General features: G+C 42.0%; 1 protein-coding gene across 3 annotated transcripts in view; it reads right to left on the reverse strand.

The window, feature by feature from the left end:
* The window catches only part of GUCY1A2 (guanylate cyclase 1 soluble subunit alpha 2), a 331,514-nt gene that overhangs the window by 289,072 nt on the left and 20,692 nt on the right, over positions 1 to 21,750 (reverse strand). For 2 of the 3 annotated variants that reach the window (XM_047877979.1, XM_047877980.1), the window contains exons 2-3: positions 11,465 to 11,526; positions 2,810 to 2,931 (exon numbers count right to left, since the gene is read on the reverse strand). In XM_047877979.1, coding sequence (XP_047733935.1) covers positions 2,810 to 2,931; positions 11,465 to 11,526 — 184 coding nt within the window. Of the gene's footprint in view, positions 1 to 2,809; positions 2,932 to 11,464; positions 11,527 to 16,255; positions 16,376 to 21,750 lie in introns of those variants that run through there. The other variant, XM_047877981.1, reaches the window with a different exon arrangement.

Here is a 21,750-nt window from a genome sequence, read left to right on the forward strand (position 1 = left end):
CCAAAATCAATGAACATAAATCATACTGTTGGAAAATCGCCCTCTGGTAGGATTTGAGGATTCCAGCAATCAAAATTCCTCTGAACCTGGTTGAGACCCTCCACTCCCATGCTAAACTCCCCCACTCAGAAGATAACTTCCTTTCTCATACAGTGTTTTTCTGTTCAAGGAGTTGATCAACTCTTACATTCTCATAAATGAACCCTAAGAGACTCTTAAATACTGAGAACAAACTGAGGGTTGATGGGGGGTGGGGGAGAGGGGAAAGTGGGTAATGGACATTGAGGAGGGCACCTGTTGGGATGAGCACTAGGTGTTGTATGGAAACCAATTTGATGATAAATTATATTTAATATTAAAAAATGATTGCACTGTGGAATTTAAATGTAATTTAAAAAGAGGAAATCTAAGCAAGCCAAGGTCAGTCATAGTGCAGTGACCTGTTGAAAACAAAGCTCTCACTGACTCTGACCAGTAAAGGTAAAGCTGTTACCTTCGTCCTCGGATAGCCTGTATTGCAAGAGTTATGAAAAGACATTACCCAAAAGAGAACAGCTACGTCTTAGACACATAATCACCTGTTGGATCCACACCAGTATCTGGTCGACAGATGGCAGGCATTTCATTTTATTCTTCAGACATTTAAATTTTACAAGATTGTGATTTTTAGATTTGAAGAACAACCCATTGTTACTAAGAGGGAAAAAAAATCTAGTATCTCGTGTCTAGAAAAACTTGGTATTTATGAAATCCAAACCCTGTTGTACAGTCACCTTCTAAATCATAAGCACCTCACTTAAAAACACTCTGTCATTGATATCCTCAGGTAGCAAGCATCCTGCCTGCAGCTCTTTTCATGCCCTACTTGAGCTGCAACTCAAGGCAACTCCAGGAGAGCAACTGAGCTGTGCTGGGCCAACAGTGCCCCCTGGCGGTTACCCTGTCAAACTGTCTGACCTCAAGTGTGTGGGACTTGGGCACACCCACCTTCAAGTCTGTTGACATGCCTTCAGCACCTGCATAGATTTATCCTCAACATTTCCTCCCTGCTCTCACTCCGTGATGGGCAAGGTGGGGAGCATATGACACGACAATGTGAGGGGCAGTGAAATCTTTAGAAACTGAGTAAGAGCAGCTTTCAAAATCATAAACGTCCCTTGCCAAGACTCTAATACATCCCTTAGTGGGGCATCATCTCACGCCACCCCTGGAAAATCACAAGGTCTCAAGAGAAATAAATGTTACTGATGGAGTTGGATTTTTTCTTTTTTTGTCATCCAGCTAAATTTATTCCATTTAAATGCCCATCTTTTATTGGAGATTAGACTTTCCTATTTTGGGGAAAGTTAAAATGTCCCTTTTTTATGAAATGGTGACGTTACAACATGATCACTTTAACAAATTATCCTTACTTGGCCAAGTTCACCAACTTTATTTGGGTTTTTTTTTTTAACTGATGGACAATTCTTGAAAATAAAAAATCAGAAAATGGTTTGGTTTTGGGTAATGACTGGCCCCTCTTCCCAGTTATTCTCATCCCTTCTCTTCCACAATAATTAAGTTTACTGGGGTAGTAAGACATCCCTGCACCTGTACTAAGATTGAGGACAGTCAGTCCTTGGGTTCTTCTCACTGTCCATCACTCTCTCACATGCATAATAGACAAACCACCCCTCACAAAAAGGTCCATGTTCTTAATAATTTGTGTTTACCTAGGATGAAAATCTTATCAATAGGTAGGTGGCATCACAGCTTGAGTGTAAAAGCCAGATCCACCTCTGGGAGTCAGATATGTTTAGAAAAATCTGGTAGAGTCACGGTTTGAGGTCACCTGGAATCTATCTGTAGAAGGGACTCAGATGTCTCCAGAGAAAGCACCTACTCTAACAGGAAACAAAGTCAGGCAAACAAGTTTGCCCCAGTCTTCATCCATCTGATTCTGAGAGAGAGGAGATTCTGAGTTCTATATGGAGTCTGTCACTAAGATTTGTTGTTCCCTACCACCCCTCCCCAACACTCTATGGATCCCTGAGTAGTAAGGAAAAAGGAGAATTCCCAAAAAATTCAAAGAGCTATATATATATATATTTTTTTTTTACTACAAACCTACAAAAGACATTACAGCAAAAAAGTATTTCTGCTCTGGTATCTACTGTGCATATAATACAAGGTAGCTCTCACACACCAAGAACATCATATAGTAAGAGAGCATGGCTCATTTATGGTGCCTGAAGGCAGCATGATTTAGTGTGCTAACACTCTTCCTTCAAAAACAGTCCTGCTGCCATACTACTAGCATCTTCAAGGTGGACACACACACACACACACACACACACACACACACACACACGGACAAAGACCTCAGTAGATGACCTGCCACCACCTCTGAGTGTAGAGTCCACTATGGCTACATGTGAGCCACCCTCCAGCTCCCACCAAGGCCTCTCACAAATACTGTTATGCCAATAATAGAGTATGGGCTTGGACAGGAAGATCCCCAACTTCAGTCGAAGTTAAGAACCAGATAAATATGGATTACAGGAGGCTGATACCAACATACAAATTCTGGGTTTCCCTGGCACGTGAGTATTCTTATTATAATGTTTTTCTACCTCCAAGGAAACAGAGTGCACGTAATTTGCACTTACACATCTCCAGGAGTGTCGAAATTAAATCACTTGAAGACAAGGTCCTAGTCTTCATTTGCCTTAGTCTCCAAACCCCCCATCAGTAGAAAATGAAACATTTATACTTGACTTTCCCTTCTCCCCTTATTCTCTCTCAACCTATAAACATATAGTTAATATACCGAGTATATTAGCAGTGCATTGAAGGATTCCTGAGACGTCTTCAATACCCTCTTTGTTGGAATGGTCTGCATAGGAGCATCTGTTAGAGATATTGTGGAAATTCCTTTCTGCATCCCTGTAACTAAGAAGAAAACAAAATTAGCATACAGAGCAAATTTTTAAACCATCTGCGAATGCACTCATATATGTACACACAAGCACACGTACTCTGTGCTTTTAAAAATAACTGCATTTTAAAATAACTCAGGGTTTCAGACACCACTTCTGGCATAACCCGCCATTAACATCAGCATGAGCTGTGTGGATCAGGAACCAGAGGCCATCATTAATAAGACAGCTGTGTGCGGAAAAAAAAAATACATGAGGAGAGCCAGAACATGTATCAGTTTGTACAGCTAGTGGTTTCCTTATCTGAGTGCTTCAGAGCTGCTGGTAATCTGTTTCTGTAAGGAAGATGCCTGGCAATAAAAATAATAATGGTACTTACTTGGTGCACTGGTACTTTGTGAAAAGTCAACACGTCCTAACCTCTATCACAGCCCAGGACGCAGCAGTGTGGTGCATGGATAACAAATTAGCTAACGAACCATTTGGAGTCTGACAGAATTTGAATCATGCTCTTACCATTTTCTATCTGTGGGACTTTGAGCAAGTAACCTCATCTCTTTGAGTCTAACTCGCCCCCCTCATAAAATGGAGATCCGCTCCCCCACCAGAGTTCTTGTGAGGACAGAATTACAAAATGCCTGTGTAATCAGGTGATGCCTGGAACTTCTCCAGTTGCCTCTAGATTAGAGCGAAGGCACCAGAGCTGAAGACACTAGAGGCCTGATGCTCCCACATTCTACAAAAGTAGCAATTCCCTTCAGAACTTAAGAAATGACTGGAGGCCCCGCCATCGCCAGCTCACAGAAGCAAAGGAATAAAAAAAAAAAAATTGAAAGCAAATCCTCGGAAGAAAAAGTAACTGGCCTAGGAGGAGAACACTGTTGTTATTCTTCCCTTGCCCTACAAGAAAAAGAGAAAGGACAGGTTTTCTGCAGAAGCCCAGTTGGGGAGAGAGGGGTCCGCCCCTGGTCAAGATGGGGCGCTGGGTACCACATTCCACTGTGAATGTCTGCTGAGGTGGTATAATTCCTGATCATCCCTTGGTGCCTGACTGAGCGGAGGGAGAAGGTTCCAGAAAGACTTATTAACAGGGAAAAGAAAGAGAGGCAAAATAGGAGCCGCCTACCATACCTCCATTGGGCAAGGCAAAAATTGGGCATTTCCCATGGGTCGGGGAGATACCAGGAAAGAGAAGAACGCTTGGGTTGTCCCCTCTTACTGCCTTCCCCAGCCAGAGGCTCCCAGAAGGAGAGAGATCCCACCAGAAAGACCATGAAGTACACCTCTCAGGGGCAAGAGTGGGGCATCTGAAATACCTTACTGAGGGTCTCCTAGCCAAGACAGGACTGTCACAGTCATCAGTGAATTTAAAAAGGCTGCCCCTATCTTCCATTTTACTCCTGCCTGATACTTAAGAGAAAGGGACGTAGAAAGGGTTGGCCTGGACCACACGAGTGAAATGCCCCAGGATACCCCTCTACTTGCATTCTGACACAGGCAGAGAGGGATGGAATGGGGAGAATGGATATGGGATTGACATGTGAACTCATCTGGAGTAGACTATAGACTCCCTGGAAGTTCTTGAAAATCAGGGCAATCCACCCAATATCACAGCGGACCCATCCTTGCATGTTTGAAGCAACTGAGAGAAAAAATAAGACGGCCTCAGGCTTGCACACTTTCCTGAGATCAGATCCCAACAAACCAGTTTGGCAAAATGCTCATTACAGTTTCCAGGATGCAGGAATCACTCAGTAAAAGGTAGAATGGGGAACATGGTCATCAAAAACAGACACAGGATTGTTTGTAAAATCAGGCTCTCTCACTTTAATTGGACTGATCCTAGACAAAATGTTTTTTTCTCACAGCTTCAGTTTCCTTATCTACAAAATTAGCTTTATGCAATAATCTTATGAAACAGATGGCCAATATCCCATAAAATAAGAGATGTAAAGTGACCAGTAAATTGCCTCAAAAAGAGTAATCAATTAATAGATAAAAAATTAAAAAAATAAAAAATAAAAGCTATTAAGTTTATTTATTTTGAGAGAGAGAGTGTGTGTGTGTGAGCAGGACAGGGGAGGAGAGGGAAGGAGAGAGAATTCCAAGCAGATTCCACACTGTCCGTGCAGAGCCCAACTCAGGGCTCGAACTCAGGAACTGTGAGATCATGACCTGAACTGAAATCATGAGTAGATTGCTTAACGCACTGGGCCACCCACCCACAAGAAAAGATAATAGCTTTTATCTAACATTGTGTTTATCCATTCACATATTCTTTGTAAATATATGAAAAGGAAGCTATATCACTTTTTAGATAAAATGACGGATAGCCACAAAATCTAATCATGACAGCCTAAGTAATAACATTAAGGTTTGTGTCCCGGAATATCCAGGGTTCACCTACTTCTAATGTTCTATGGAAATTACTCTAGTTTATTAATCCCTATTCGACTGTCAAAAGAAAAAAGAAGGTTGGCAATACAAAACAAACAAGAGGCCCGCAGTGATAAAGGGAATGAGAGAATTTAATTTTAGATGACTATAGGAAAAGTTGTCCCAAATAATAAAAGAGCTTGGCAGTGGCCCCACCCGCGATATTAGCACAATGATGCTTCTTCTGGCAAAAAAGGCTCGAAATGAGTGGCAGTGTTCTGAATATACATTTCTTCAGGCTTCAGCTTTTAAAATATGTAACGATTGAACATTCCGTCCCAGGAAGATGGACCATCACGTGTTTTCCAATCATGGGTTTAAAGAACTCTCTGGCTGCACCGTCGTGGTAATCCACTTTGGTGAGCTACGGACCAGGGGGAGTCATGAAGCACAAACGTGAGGACGGTCTGGGAGTGGCACTCTGGACGTCAGTATGTTGTTACCAGTTTAAAAATGAGAAAACTGAGGCTCGTTTTTGTTACCTAATGTGCCCTAAAGCATTCAAAGGCAGAATCAGACTTTAAATCTAGGAAACCTGGTATGTGGTAGTCTCCTCCCAAAGCATTTTCTCAGCCCTCTGCTCAGAGACCAGGAGGGACACAACATAATGGCAACAATGACATCAGAGGGAGAAAGTCATCATAAAGCAGACTTTCCTCAATCTGGGGTGCCTTTCAATTCTGACAGTGATCCCAGCCTGTCCCCTACTTACCCCTTCTGGTTCTGATTGTTCCTTCCACCACACTGTCCAAGAAGCAAGTCCAGCCCCTAGAAGCTTGAGTTACAGAAAGACTAACACAAAGATGTACACTCAGTGCCCCTTTTCCTCATACTGAGGGAAGAAGACTGTGCTGTATGGACAGGTGTGTGCTTGTGCAGAGTTTATATAAAAAAATTTAAAAATAAACTTACCACAAAGTCAGCCTGACACACAGTGGTAGAGCATTAAGCATAAAGGAGAAACTAAGCAAATAAATCAGTAAAATTTATGCTATGCAGGAAAGGCTCTTGGATACTACAACTGTAATGGAACCTGGAGATTATTTCTACCCCTCATTTTAAACCCCCTTCCAAGCATAATCTACTCTTCTATCCACTAGACACATACTTCTATGTATATACCTCCAGGGAGTAACTTTCTCATTTATTCACACTTCCCCAAGCCCCCCAAAAAACATGTTAGTCCCTCCTATGTACCAAGCAATTACAAAGGCATAGAAATATAGAAGAAAGTAATTTAGATAAATACACAAGATAACATCGGCTCTGATCAATTGTATGAAAAGGAATACCAGAGAGGAATAGAATACAAAATATCTGGGTTGGAGTTGTAAGGGGGGGATGGAGGGCTTCTCTAGATTGGGTGGCCATGGCATGTTTTTCTGAAGATAACGATGTTTAAAAAGAGACCTGAACATTTAAAAAAAAAAAAAAAGTAATCCATGTACCTATCTGGGGACAGGCCATTTCAGGAAAGTGGGATGGTATGTGCAAAGGTCCTGAGGCTAAGAAGGAGTTGAGAAGCCCACAGATGCCTGGCAGGGAGGGCGGGGAGTGACAAGGGGGAGTGGAAGAAGATGGAATCAGAGAGGTAAGCAGAGCCCAGATCACAGGCAAAGTTCAGAGTTTACTCTATCACAGGAAGCCATTAAATGGTATAAAGCGAGGATTTCACAGTTTGATATCTGGCCCAGCAGCGTCAGCAGAATTATCTGGAAACTCACTAGAAACGCCCCGAGAGTGCATGGAAGACACGGGGTCAGAGTCCTGCAGGTGAGGTCCAGCCCCCTGGGGTCTTAACAAGCCCGCAGGTGATTCTGATGCACCTTAACAAGTGAGAACCATTGGGCTGAAATGAGAAGGGGACATAATCTAATCTGATTGGTCACCTTGCTGTGGTGGACACAACGTTGAGGCACAAGAGTAAGTGTCCAGGCCAGAAGCCGCCACGGCAACAGTGGGGATGCAGAGGCTTTTCCACACGGCATGAATAATTTTCGCCCTCCTTTTTCCAGCCTGAACGGTCTCTGTGAATAACTGTGTGAACCAGAGAATGGACAAGCTGAGGACTAGAACAAATTTTTGAAGATGAAGTTCCTGGGGCACAGAGAGGCTGTCTCCCCGACAGAGGCTCGCGAGCTCCTCCCTTCCATCCTCCATCTGTGTGAGCCTTTCAACAGCTGCTCCCTGCATTCATGTCTCCATCTCGGAGACTAAAAAAGCCTCAGAGAGTTTCTGTGAACTACTTGTAAGAATTCATCAAGGACCAGCAGGCAGTCCTGAAGTTCTGATAAATAAAGCAGGTCCAAGGGCAGTTTTAAAGGACAAGAAAGGGAGGCTGGGGGGCCAGTGGTTAGAGGGGACTTAAGAAATTCACAACAGAAGGGCTGGGGCCCTTCTGGACATGGATGGAGCTAGAAAGTTATGCTGAGTGAAATCAGTCAGAGAAAGACAGATACCATATCATGTCACTCATATGTGGGATTTAAGAAACTAAACAAATGAGCAAAAGGAAAAACAAGAGAGACAAACCAAGAAGTAGACTCTTGACTACAGAGAATACTCTGACACACTGGTGGTCCCCCAAGGGGAGGTAGGTGGGGGATGAATGAAACAGGTGAAGGGTGCACTTGTGATGAGCACAGGGTGATGTATGGAAGTGAAGAATAACCATATTCTACACCTGAAGCTAACATAACACTGTATGTTAACTGCACTGCAATTACAATTTTGAAAAAAAGAAACCCCAGGAGGGCTAGCTTATACTCCTTACCATTCATCCCGATTCATCCTCCCAACTCAAGGCTCCTTAAAGCTGAATTATTTCAAGACAAACCTTGGGCAAAGCCCTATTTCAGAGATTTGGAAAACCATGGCTCTCCCACCCTCACCCTCTGCCGGAAACATGTAAACTAACACTCAGCAATTTTTACCAATTGCCTGAAATCCCTTTAACTGGAAGAAACACACTCCTTTTCAGTTAGAGATAAACAGCCTTTAATTGTGTCTTTGAAAGAGGTACAACAGGCAGGTGTGAATACTGAATTCAAATGTTAGTCATAATAGATGCTCTCCTTTTTCACTATTAAAGAGAAATAGGAAGAAAGAGAGAGAGATGGGTGGGGACACTGGGGCCAAGGGAAGAGGGAAGACAAAGTCAAGAAAGGCCAATGTCACGATACTGCCACCAACATCTCCTCTCTGTTTGCGTGCCCACGAATAAAGGCAGCGGGCACTGGTACTTCCAAGTCCTCAGAAGGCAGCCCCCACTCAGGTGAAAATGTGTTAACGGGTCTCTTTGGAGACAGCTGGACATCAGGATGCCTCTTATATCGGAGTCACATGTATGGTTTTCCTTACACTGTCTCTAAGAAACAGAACTACCAAAGACTATTTGGAGGCCAAGAATCACCACAGGCTATGTCTACAAGGAAAGAGGGAGCAGGAGAGTTGAGGCAATGGCTGAGATAAAAGAGAACTCCCTCTTACTAATGGAAAAAAGAATTTTCTCCTGAATACGGTAACATAGTCTAGGTAACTACTCTGATCACACTTGCAAGATTCCTGCTCCAATCTGCCCTGAGGACATAAGTTCAGTTCACAAATGAGCCTTTCATCAGTTACCATTTCATTTCAAAAGAGAGGGCATTTGCAATTCCAGGAAATGATTTGTTTTTTGGTTACTGGTATTGTCTTTAAAATATTAAAAATACTCATTGCCAAGTAGTATTCCATTGTGTATATAAACCACACCTTCTTTGTCCATTCATCACTTGATGGACATTTAGGCTCTTGCCATAATTTGGCTATTATGAGAGTGCTGCTATAAACATTGGGGTACAAGTGCCCCTATGCATCAGCACTCCTGTATCCCTGGTGTAAATTCCTAGCAGTGCTACTGCTGGGTCGTAGGGTAGGTCTATTTTTAATTTTTTGAGGAACCTCCACACTGTTTTCCAGAGCGGCTGCCCCAGTTTGCATTCCCACCAACAGTGCAAGGGGGTTCCCCTTTCTCCACATCCTCGCCAGCATCTATAGTCTCCTGATTTGTTCATTTCAGCCACTCTGGCGTGAGGTGATATCTCAGTGTGGTTTTGAATGAAATATGGCCTTTTGTAGCGACGTGGATGGAACTGGAGAGTGTGATGCTAAGTGAAATAAGTCATACAGAGAAAGATACCATATGTTTTCACTCTTATGTGGATCCTGAGAAACTTAACAGAAGACCATGGGGGAGGGGAAGGAAAAAAAAAAAGGGAGGGAGGGAGCCAAACCATAAAAGACTCTTAGAAACTGAGAATAAACTGAGGGTTGATGGGGGGTGGAAGGGAGGGGAAAGTGGGTGATGGGCATTGAGGAGGGCACCTGTTGGGATGAGCACTGGGTGTTGTATGGAAACCAATTTGACAATAAATTTCATTAAATAAATAAATAAATAAATAAATAAATAAATAAATAAATAAATAAAATATTAAAAATAGAGGCGCCTGGGTGGCTCAGTCGGTTAGGTGACCAACTTTGGCTCAGGTCATGATCTCACGGTTCATGGGTTTGAGCCCTGTGTCGGGATCTGTGCTGACAACTGAGAGCCTGGAGCCTCCTTTGGATGCTCCCTCTCTCTCTCTGCCCCTTTCCCTCTAATGCACACACTCTCTCTCTCCCTCTCAAAAACAAACTTTAAAAAAAATTTTAATAAAATAAAATTTAAAAAATAATAATGACACTGAACACAAGAGCAAACAGGTTGTAGTGCTCACCACACACAAGAAACTGTGCCAAGTATATTGACTAATTTGATCCAAATACCACACTTTGGAAGCAGCAAATCCGATGAGAGTGATTAAGTTTTATTTTAGAATATGTGGGGAGAGATTAATTTGACATCATTTGCCTCCATTAGGGTAAACCATTTAAAGTCACTAATGGCCTCAAACTAAAAGCCATCTCACGAGTTTAAATAATATGCTTCTCCTAGAACCACAGTTTTGAGGACTCATGTGACAAAGTTTCAAAGCAATTCCCTCTGAAATGACAATTAACATAATTATCCAGCACTTAAAGTATATGGCATTGTACTAGGTACCGAGATTATGTTTCCACTAAATCTTCTTTTCTTCTGTTTTGGTTTAAAAAAGTAATCACAGTGTAGCCTACTAGCCACAAATATAGTCTCAATCCCCAGAGCAATGACTATTGGCCCCAAATGTTAAATGATGCATGATGGCCTTTCAAAAGGTACTAGGATTTGAATCTCAGCTCCTCAAAAGTGCTCACAATCTTATACAAATAAATGATGGCAGCTCAGAGAAATTAACTATGTGAATTACAAATATGCACTGCCTCTCATGTCAATGACTTCAACTTCTTCATTTTAAGGTAGTCTGCATCAGAAAGTGAATTGAGGCTTCAGTATTTCCAATTGCTTTCTGCCATAGCCAGTCGTAAGTATACCTTACACTTATCTGGAGCTTTCTATTTACAGAATACTCCCACTGAAATTACCTCATTTACCCACGGCATCTCATCTTCAATTAGCTGTTACCATCGTCATCCTCCCTTACAAAACAGATTAAAGTAACTTTAAAGTTCTATGTGCTGGTGAGGGCTGGAGTTCCTGTTCCTTGATTTTGTCTTCTTACATTAAACCATATCCCAATGATGTCAAGAAAAGAAAGATTCAAGACAAATATGGAACGTAGAACTAACTAAACTAACTAAAGCAATACCTCTCCTTGAACTGTATCAGGCTTGTATTGACTCTGAGTCGACTTTCCTAAAGGATTCTAAAATCCCATTTAAAGCCTCTCAGTTGGTACCATTAAACCTGACTGTATTACTAAAGCACAATTAGGAGATTCGGTGGAGAAGATGGAAAGAACACAAGAAGAAGAAAAGTTGAAAAGGAAAGGCAATACCAAAAGGGAATTTCATTTAAAAGGATTACACAAAAATAAAGCAAAGGAAGTCAGTCCAGGGGTCCCAAGGAATCTCCACCCCACAGCCACTGGTAAAGACTGACTTGGGTGGCAGGAAAGCGCATGCTCAACAGCTGTGTTTGAGTAATTATCTTTAATTTTCCCCAAATAATGACCAAAATCTATTTTACTTACCCAATAACTTGGTGCTCATAATACTGCAGTGTCCTCTGGAGAGTCTGCTGTATCGTCTGAGGCTGGAGAAGAAGAAAAATAAAAATATATTATCAGCAAATCAGTGCCTTTCCCCTTCTGAGCATCAGAGGCAGATATGGGGCTTCTGATTTATCTTCTACAAGTTTTCACTTTATAATATTAACCCATTATGCATTTTGCCATGTATTTTCTCCAGAGGAACTAATATGAGGCACTCAGCAATTACCCCGAATTTCCCAGCGTTTCAAGGGTGATAGCATTTCCTAGCCATATTTTTTCCAATTCTTTTGCAGCAGCCCTTAGGTTCAATATTTATTGTGGTTGTCTACAACAAACCGAGGCCTTGAGGGCAGTGGAGAGGAGGCGGACTCAAGAAACAAGGGCCATGCCCAGATCAAGCCTCACATCCTCAAGGACCCAAGAGATTTCAAGCAAGGATGCTGAGGCCTCCAAGAGGGGCCACAGGTGCTCTGGGCAACAAAATGGGGTCTGCAGCAAACACATAAGTAGTTCCCAGCCGAATCATATAATCCTTGCCTCTCTGGGAGAGCTGAAGATAGTTTCTTACTCCCAGGTCAACAAATTTTTTTTAGACTTATTTAGGCAACAGAGCCTAGGCTCGGAGTTTCTGACCCAGGTAGCCACAAAGTTCCATGACCATAGATTTTATTAAGAAATTGGGGTAAGAACCAAATCAGAAATTAATTTTTGGAGGAATCAGCCTCCAAGTGTGCAAGGAAATTGGTACAGGGCAAATGCCTTCAACAGCTGTTTTTCATATACACCAGGTGAAGAAGATGAACAGGAAGCCTCAATCTGGCACTGATGTTTCTTCGGGACGGAATGAAAGCACAGTAGATAGAATGTGCCCAAGCAAGAAAAATCACTCCTGAATCGAGAAGCAATGGAGCTGTTGAGAAATCTAAAGAAGCAGCAGACACAAAAATCCCAGTGCACAAGAAAAGTGTGCTTTAAAAACTCAACCCACAGCCAAGCTAAACCAAGTCATTATCAGTTACTGGCCGGGTACCCCTGGGAGCTGGGCCTCTTGCACTGGCTTGGAAGCTTGTGAGCTAAGATAACTTTCTCTTTGGCAACATGCCCTAAAAGCAGTGACTATGCACACAGGGATTACCCTTCCAATAACCTCTGGTCACAAAACGTGGAAAAGAACGCAGGAACTAGAGTGCATAGGGCCAGTTAAGACCAGAATGACCTCATTTGTACAAAAGGGCATTTTTTCCCTGCACCAGGAATTTCCCATTTATTAAAAAGCACATGTTTGTGACAGGAGTTAAGCCTTTTAAAGAGCTTTTTTTCTTTTGTGAAACCATTACTTTTTTTCCCCCCAGCAGGAGTTAAATTTATAGTTTCCAAATACATTAAAAGGGAAACGTTCTCTGGGAATATCCGACAGAGCTCCAATGCCAGAAAGCATTTATATACTTCCTGTCGCTCACCAGAGCTGGTAGACACGTTCTGATGGTCTAAACTCCAAACACAGCAGGTGACTACAGACTATCTCCTCATCATCAGCAAGCCAAAGCTGACTTCAGCACAGAACATCTCATCACCATGGATTCACAGAGTCCTCTTCAGAGTTTGCCTGATTGCTCACCCAATGGCTCTTATCAGTGAGAGATGTCTTCACGTAATCTTGGGGTCTCTCTTGACCTGAATAAAAAAGCCACGTGTGGGCCAAAGCCGTCCACGGGAGTGACTTCTGCCTTGAGAGTCATAGGGTCCATTCTTAGTCCACGTACGTGAGCAATGCCGATCAGTACATTAATGGGAAAAACAGGGGCTTGGAAGATATGCCCTCCTCTAAGAATACACCTCCATACCTGACCCCAACTCAAGAGGTCATCCAACATTCTATAGGCCAAGATCCCATTCTTCTTACCTGTATCTGCTCCTTCCTTTCAGAAGGAATTTAGAAACACGATTTTAGAACACAGGGTTTAATATCAAAGTGAGTTCAAAAATCCACTCAAAAGCCACATGACCTTGGGCAATTTACTTAAGCTAAGATTCCTCATGTGTACATTATTTTTATGGAGATTAATTGAAATAAAGCAAAGTCTCTGGTGCACAGTAGATACATAATGATAGTTATGACGATACTCAGCTATAAAACATGGCTTCTACCCTCAAGAGTCTCATAATCTAGTGGAGGAGCACAGGATTTAAGTCACACCACCCAGCCCACAAGTGTGATGTTTTGAGATCCTTACCACCTAAAAATTCAATACAGCTCCTACTACTGTTAATCATAAGAGGGTGCTGATTCCAGTAGACAAAGGAAACAACAGAAAAATGGCAGTTTCATTTCCAATGAAAACTTCAGATGCGTCCAGAGATGGTGATACAAGCAGAATTCTGAAAATTAAGATTGAGGATAGTCTTAGAAAGCAGGCTTACAAATGGGAAGGACACTGAAGCCCCATAGTTGAGATCAAGACCTGAGGCCTTACGCTTTGCAAAGAATAAGAAACCATGAACCTCCTTCCTAGGACACAAAGAGTGGGCAACAGGAGAACCAGTTGGCCTAATCATTTTATAGCCAAATGCTGAAGGATCTGAGAGACAAGGGTGGGGGAAAAGATGAAATCCAGTATTCCTATCATAAAAACAACAACCACAACAATCAAAGAGGTCTATGATTCTTCTCTGCTTACCCCAAGCTAAGATAGAGATAGGGACCTCTCATTGTTCCTGTTCAACCCCAAGAAGCAATGGCTAAAAACATACAGTTGGAGACACAAGGCAGCCATCTGGGTCCTGCACACAGATCACCTGGGGCAGACAGAAGGTATTCAAAGGCTGCCATCACATGGCCACAAGATCTCCTTCATCTCATGTGTCATGAAAAGCTTCACTCTGCTTCACCAGCAGTACTGACCCTTGCACACTAAATGTTATGCTCACTTAAGGTCATGGGATCCAAACATCCAGCCATGAAACAGTCCCAACAGAGCCAGAGAAGTGGTCCCCGAGGAGTGGGAGGAAGCGGTTCCCAGAAGCTGGCTCTGCAGAGGCTGCAATGCAGTCCCTGCCATGGACATCTGCACCAGATGGATTTAGGGATCAGGTAGGAGGCAGGGAAGCAAGACATGAGTGTGTGTGCCCATGAAACACACTCATCATCATATAAAGCACATGCTCACCTCGATTTTACAGATCAAGAAGTTGAGGCTCAGATTGGTTAAGAACCCAAGATCACAAAGGTAGGAAGTGAATAAGCCACTAAAAGCCAGGACTGACTTCAAAGTGTACCCCTCTTTCTATGAGATGCCTTGAGGGTCCCTCTCATCTTTAACATTCTGGTATTTCTATATTGTTTGCTAATATTGACAGCACTTCATCCTTCCAAAAACAAAACTTCATAGCTAATTTTTGTTTTTTAATGTTTATTTATTTTTGAGAGAGAGAGAGAGACAGAGACAGAACATGAGTGGGGGAGGGGCAGAGAGAGGCATAGACAGAATAGGAAGCTGGCTCTAGGCTCTGAGCTGTCAGCACAGAGTCTGACAGGGGGCTCAAACTCACAAACCGTGAGACCATGACCTGAGCCGAGGTAGGACACTTAACCACCTGAGCCACCCAGGTGACCTTGATAATTTTAAAACAAGCTTCTCATTTCTGCTTTACGGCACACACCCATAGGCTACAGAATTAATGGAAACCCTAGGTCTTCCTTTAAAGAAATATCTGTAAATAGCCATGTCATTTTATTTACTTAAATATGAGGAAATTACATATCAATGTCAGCAATTAAATGATAGAGATATACACTTAATTACTAACTCTCTAGGCCAGTGGTTTTCTATTCTGTCTGTACATTAAAATCACCTTGGGGAGCTCTTAAAAAATACCAATGCCTGAGTTCCACCTCCAAATTTTCCAATTCAACTGGTCTGAGAGACCCAGGTGCTTCTAATGTGCAGTCATGGGTTGTAAACCTTTCGTTTAAGGTATAAACATGATGATCAAGACCAATAATACTCTTTGAACCTTACCTGAACTGAGTAAGTCTACATTAATGAGAACAGATTCTTTATTCAAATATCAAGAGAAGTAAGCTTCTGGGAGGTGTTCATACTTAACTGCCAAGTTCAACACAGTTCCATTTATTAACTGTCACTAATAGCTGATAATTAAAGTGAATTTCTTACATAAACAAAGTGCTATATTGGTTGAGGCATAAATAAAGGATGTTTAAAATTTCCATATAACTCAGTCCCAGGCACTTATGTCAGCAATGCTGGGACACATACATACAACATAACAGCTAGTATGACACTCCCTCTATGAGAGGCACTGCTGTAAGCTCCCTGCACACGAACTCCTTTGTCACATCAACAGCATGACATAGACATGGGTGTTATTATTTTACAGATAAGAGAACTGAGACACACAAAACTGAAGCTGCCCTATGTCACACAGGTAAAAAGAGGCAAAACCAGTACTGAAGAGATAATCTGCTCCAGAGTCCAGGCACAAAGCCTCCAACCTACCCTGCACATTACACTTAAGACTTTGGATCTGGTGGTACACTTTACAGTTCATGTTTTTTAACGCGTGCCATGCCAGTGGATCTTCCACCAGTCCCAGGGGCCTCCAGGGAAATAGTCAGGCTGGTGTTATTATCACCATTTGACTGAAAAAGAACCAAAGTTAGAGATGTTACAAGTCCTCTTTTGCAAACAGAGCATCTCTCCCCTTAGAAAGTGTTTCCAGTAAGAAAGAATTGTTTTAATGTCAACGCACAATTAAAGAATCACATGGATTCAAATTGTCTGCTTCTTGAGGACACATTTAACATTCTTGACACCAAACCTGTATAGACAAAGAAAGACAGAGGCAAAATCAGGAATAAAGTCTTGCCTTGGACACACGTTTCCACTCCTCCTCTCTCAACTCTGTGTCCTCCTCTGGCTCACCCCTTCCGCACACCCTGGGCATCGAATATCTTCATGCTGCATTCTGATAGGCTCAAAGGCTAGCATCATCATGTAAACTCCCTAAACAGGTCTCCAGTAATCATCATTGCATATTCTACTTCCTTTTCTCATCAAAATTTTAAATGCCTTTAGTGCTCTCATCTCAGATGATGCTCAGGAGTCATCCCTCCATTTCCTCAAAAACTTGATCCCTGGTCCTAAGGTAGAGGACGATAAAAAAGGAGCTTCCCTACATTATAAAATATGGTCTGAACCACTAACAGTGGAATTGTGGTAAATAGGCTTATCAGTGAGAGATAAACTGGGGGCAGAGACCACTTCTCATCCTCTAAATCACACCACAGGGACCTCCATGTTCTCCACAAGATTATTTCATGTACTAGGACATAATATGCCAAATTCTATCATTTAACGTGACCAAAATCATAATGTGAGATACCCTATCTTTACGGCTAAGTCTATAGACGCCAATGGACCAAATGATATGATTGGTGTTATTAATAAAACTAGTCAAAACAATAAGTCACTTCCAACAACCAGCTTAACTGCTTCTGAAAGATATGTGATTGCAGTATTCATCAATCTTGCTAAATATGAAGACAAAATATTCACTTTCCCAGCCTCTGACTAAACTTACTACATATAAACCAAAAAAAAAAAAAAAAAAGAGAGAGAGAGAGAGAGAGCAAGAGAGAGAGAGAAAATAGATGGCAAATTAAATATAGAACTTTGAGTCAGGACCTCTGTATTTCAAGCCCAGCTGTGCTACTGACCTTTTTATAAAATTAGCCAACATCTCTTCACCTGGGAGTAGGAAACCTTGGGGAAAAAGATGCTTCCATTTTCCCATCTGAAAAACACTCGCAAGAAGTTCCTAGTTCTCAGGGTCATTTGAAGTAAACCATTGCAAAGTTAAGCACTTGAAAACAGAGGGTCGGATCAGACCGGAGATTCAACCATCTCTTGGGAAGCTCGGCAGTACCATTTCAAGTGAATGACACCAGTAATTTGCTCAACAAAACTGTGGTAGTCCAGATAATTAATCACAAAAAGCAAAAGCAGTAAGTGTGCTAAAAGAAAAAAAAATAAAGCTACGAATGCATTAGAAGGTAGACTTCTTCTCCCCGTACTGGTTGAAGATCTGCATGATTTCATCCAATCCCCATTTTATTCTCCTTGTGAACACAAGTACACACCTGAATGACCCCATGAGAGCTTAGGATGGAGGCTGACATGATGCTAATTGACCCATACAGGGATTCAAACTGATCACCTTGGCCTTATTAGAGATATGCTCTAATTAGCAAAGCACACTGGTTACCATCATTGTAATTATTGATTGTAACTGAATATACTTAGCCCCTAATCAACGGTATAATTAAGTCTTCCTATACAAAGGAATGTTTCCTTTCCAAGCATTTCCCTCTGTTTTTATTTTAATGCCCTTCCAAATATACCCATTGAGTTCCAATTTAATACAAGACCTAATATCAACAATACCAATTTAAGCTGGAAGCACTCGTTCCTTAAACTGAAAGAGATCCAAGAGGTGATTTATTTAGTCCTATCCTTCCTTCTGGCAAGAATACATTTAAGTTATCCAAGAATTTTGGATGCTTTCAACAAACTCTGGAGAATAACAACACCACTTTAAGTTTGTAAAACACTTCACAGCTTACCAATCACTTTCTTTTCTTTGACCTCATTAGACATTCACAACAACCTTGTGAGTCTCCGATGTAATTATCCACGTTGTACAGATGCAAACACTGAGATCCAGAGAGGTCACAGTGCTTTGCCTTAGCTACCCAGAGGGAAAGAGCCACCAACAGGACAAGGACTTGGGTCTCCTACAATTTTTCTCCCACAAGCTGCTTTCACTCTGTTGAGGATTGAAATATCCTTCCATGTATCTAACTGAAATCCCTAATTTCCTTTTATTCACTTTTAATGGCTTTGAAAACAATGTTGTAAGATCGTTTCCCCAAATTCATAAATGTTGTTATTGTTATTTAAATAGTTCTGGTGTGATCGTTAACTTCTTAATTGGGAAGCTTTAGGAGAAACGTGCTTCACTGGGCACCATCGTGGCCAACTTGGCTGTCCGAATAAAAATGCTGTCCGAATAAAAATGCTGTCCAAATAAAAATGTTGAGACAGGACGGTACTGGTTCTAGACACCTTCTCGGGGCAATGGATCACGCTGCACTACAAACCTTTAGAGGATATGGCTCCAGTCCTGAACCCTCCAACCAAAAAGCATCTCACAGATGGTGCAAGGCTGACTCAGTCTACGAAGAGAAATAATGCAAAGTTTTCCTGATTAAACACCGTAGTTACATGGAGCAATTCATTTACTCCTCACAGAAACCCTAGAAGAAGTATTATGCTACTTCATAAATGTGAAAACTAATCCCAGACAAATTAAAAAACATGCCCAAAGTCACGTAGGTACTAAGTGTCTAAGTCTACATATGTGTCTCCTCTACATGTGACTGCCTCCAAACGGCCAAGCTTTTAATCTATTTTTCTAAACTGAAACACATTCTTCAATCTTCAAGGCAGAAAAGGTTACAGTTGAAAGGAATTAACTCTTGGGGCACCTGGGTGGCTCAGTCGGTTAAGCATCCGTCTTTGGCTCAAGTCATGATCTCATGGCTTATGAATTCGAGCCCCACATTGGGCTCTGTACTGACAGCTCAGAGCCTGGAGCCTGCTTCAGATTCTGTGTCTCCCTCTCTCTGCCTTCCCTCCCTTACTCACACTCTGTCTCTCTCTTTCTCAAAAATAACCATTAAAAAAATTTTTAATAAATATATAAATAAATAAATAAATAAATAAAGGAATTAACTCTTGGCTAGATTGTGTGATTTTGAATACAGCATTTTATTTTTCTGAACCTCAGCTTCCTTTTTTATAAAACAGAAATTTCTAGCATAGCTACTTCTCAGGGTTGTTATGAGGTCAAAATGAAATTAAACTACAAAATATGATACATGTGTTATATGATGATTCCATAAAAAAAAAATCTCTTGATGAGGAGGTAGTCAAAAAATTGTTAAATTGAACTAAACTGACCATGTCTAATATCTAGGACTGTTGCCAGACATGCCTCACAGCCCAAAGATGCCAATTAGATGCTGCAAAGCTAATTGGTATCATTTCAACTCCTGAATATGCTACTGGAGAGCAATGGCCCTCGTGTCAGGAAATCATTTGTAGCCCCTTACTTTTCTTTGCAGCCTGCACTTGGGCATTCCCAAAGAATTCTCTATTGTTTCTAGTACTTGGGAGCCACAGCAAGGGGTTTTCCCAACAGGAGCCTGGAGATGAGGGAAGTAGGATTTCCTGACAGTTAAATTACAAAATTAACCCACAAAACGGGGAAATGTTTTGTCAACTCCAATGCACCAGCTTCAAAGATAATTTGTAAATGGGTGATGGAGACTTACCTCCAATCATCCAGCCCAAAGTACAGCTCCAGGCAAAATGGGCCACTGAGCAACAGATACAACAAAGGTCAAGAGGATGCAAACAGGGCATGGGGATAGAAGGTGAGGTTAACAGAGAGCAACCCACAAGGCAGAGAAGGAAGGGGAACAGTTTATGAAACATTACATCTAACACCGTTCAGGGTATACTGCCCTCCATCACATGGAGAAAGATTATTCCTAAACAAAAAATGCCCAACCACCTTAACCAGAGGGATTCTTATCAACAGCCATGGAGCATCAGGTCTCATTAGCGAGATGGAACCCAATAGCTCCTTAAACCGGATTGAATCATTCGGCTTGAAATTTCATTTTGCTTTGACTCCAAGTGGATTAAAGCAAACTTTAAAAAAAGTTTTTTTGTTAATGTTTATTTCTGAGAGACAGAAAGAGACAGAGCACAAGCAGGGGAGGGGCAGAGAGAGAGGGAGACACAGAATCCGAAGGGGGCTCCAGGCTCTGAGCCGTCAGCACAGAGCACAATGTGGAGTTTGAACCGACAAACCGTGAGATCGCGGCCTGAGCCGAAGTCAGACGCTTAACCGACTGGGCCACCCAGACGCCACTAAAGCAAACTTTTAATTATGACTTGGCTCATCATGTAGCCTGAACAGGTAAGAAATGTGCTGACCACACAGACTTCAGGTAATAAGCCTCACTTCACACTTACTGCTCGCTGTCAATAAGTAAATTGTCATGCAGATGCCACAACTAGAGTGACACAGGTGTTTTGTTCAGTCAGTCGGAGGCTGAAGGTCTGATGGCTTCAGGATACTGACTAGAACAGGTCCCTGCAGTTTAAAAGTCTCGGTTGCTGAAACATGGACAACCGTCCAAATCCTACCCAGGGTCCTGCCCAGCTCTGCTGCTCCCACCTCTCTTGGAAGATAAAACTCAACAAGGGCCTAAATATAGTCCTATCTAGTGTTAACTACAATCTGATGATCCAGACAGATAGAAGCGTGCTTACTAGGCAGATAATGGTGCCTACGTCATCAGTGTTTATGATGCATCACGTTCCTAGGCTGAGGCACGGAATAATCACACTTCATTCTGGAAAAAACATGCAGGCAAAGAGAACGCTAACCCTGCATGACGTGAAAAGCCTTACTTTCTTTCATTCGACTCTATGTGAGCCCATTTTTTTACTCTAGGGATCACTCCATTATTACACTGTTTCCCCACTCCTTCCCACAAAGTATTTAATTACACCTAGATCTGTGTATGTCTGGGTATGCACAATTATACGCAACCTAGGAGGAGAAATATAAACCCCTCGCTTACATAACTATTTCTATGATAATCATGACTTCTTTTACATTCAGAAACCAAACCACAAGTAACATCATTGCTCTTCCCAGACTGCGGCGTAAGCTAAACTACTGTCAGTGATGATGGCTTTTGTCAGTCTGTTCAGAGCTGCCTTGCCTATGGGAGCCCAGAGCACACAGACATGACAGTGGACAGGCAAACTAGGTCAGCCTGGAGGCAGAGCCCTGATGAAGAAAGAGTCCTTGTGGTTTCTAACACAGGTCGATTTGGGACTCCAAGCACAGTCAGGAACTACGCAACTGGCAAGGAATGGTCAGGTTCAGGAAAACCAACAGGAAATTGCTACCAGCCATCCCTCAGCAAGTCACACTTAGGAAACATGTGAGAGACGAAACAGGGAGTCTACACCGTATGTGGAGGATGAAACAATTTATGGCCGGGTAGACAGATGTCCACATCATGATGGAAAGAGCTAGGGCTACAAACAGGAGGCTGGACACTAAAATGCAGGTGGTTGCTGGCATCTTCACTTTGGGCA

The sequence above is a fragment of the Prionailurus viverrinus genome, chromosome D1 (assembly GCF_022837055.1).
Source record: "Prionailurus viverrinus isolate Anna chromosome D1, UM_Priviv_1.0, whole genome shotgun sequence".
Classification (NCBI taxonomy): domain Eukaryota; kingdom Metazoa; phylum Chordata; class Mammalia; order Carnivora; family Felidae; genus Prionailurus; species Prionailurus viverrinus.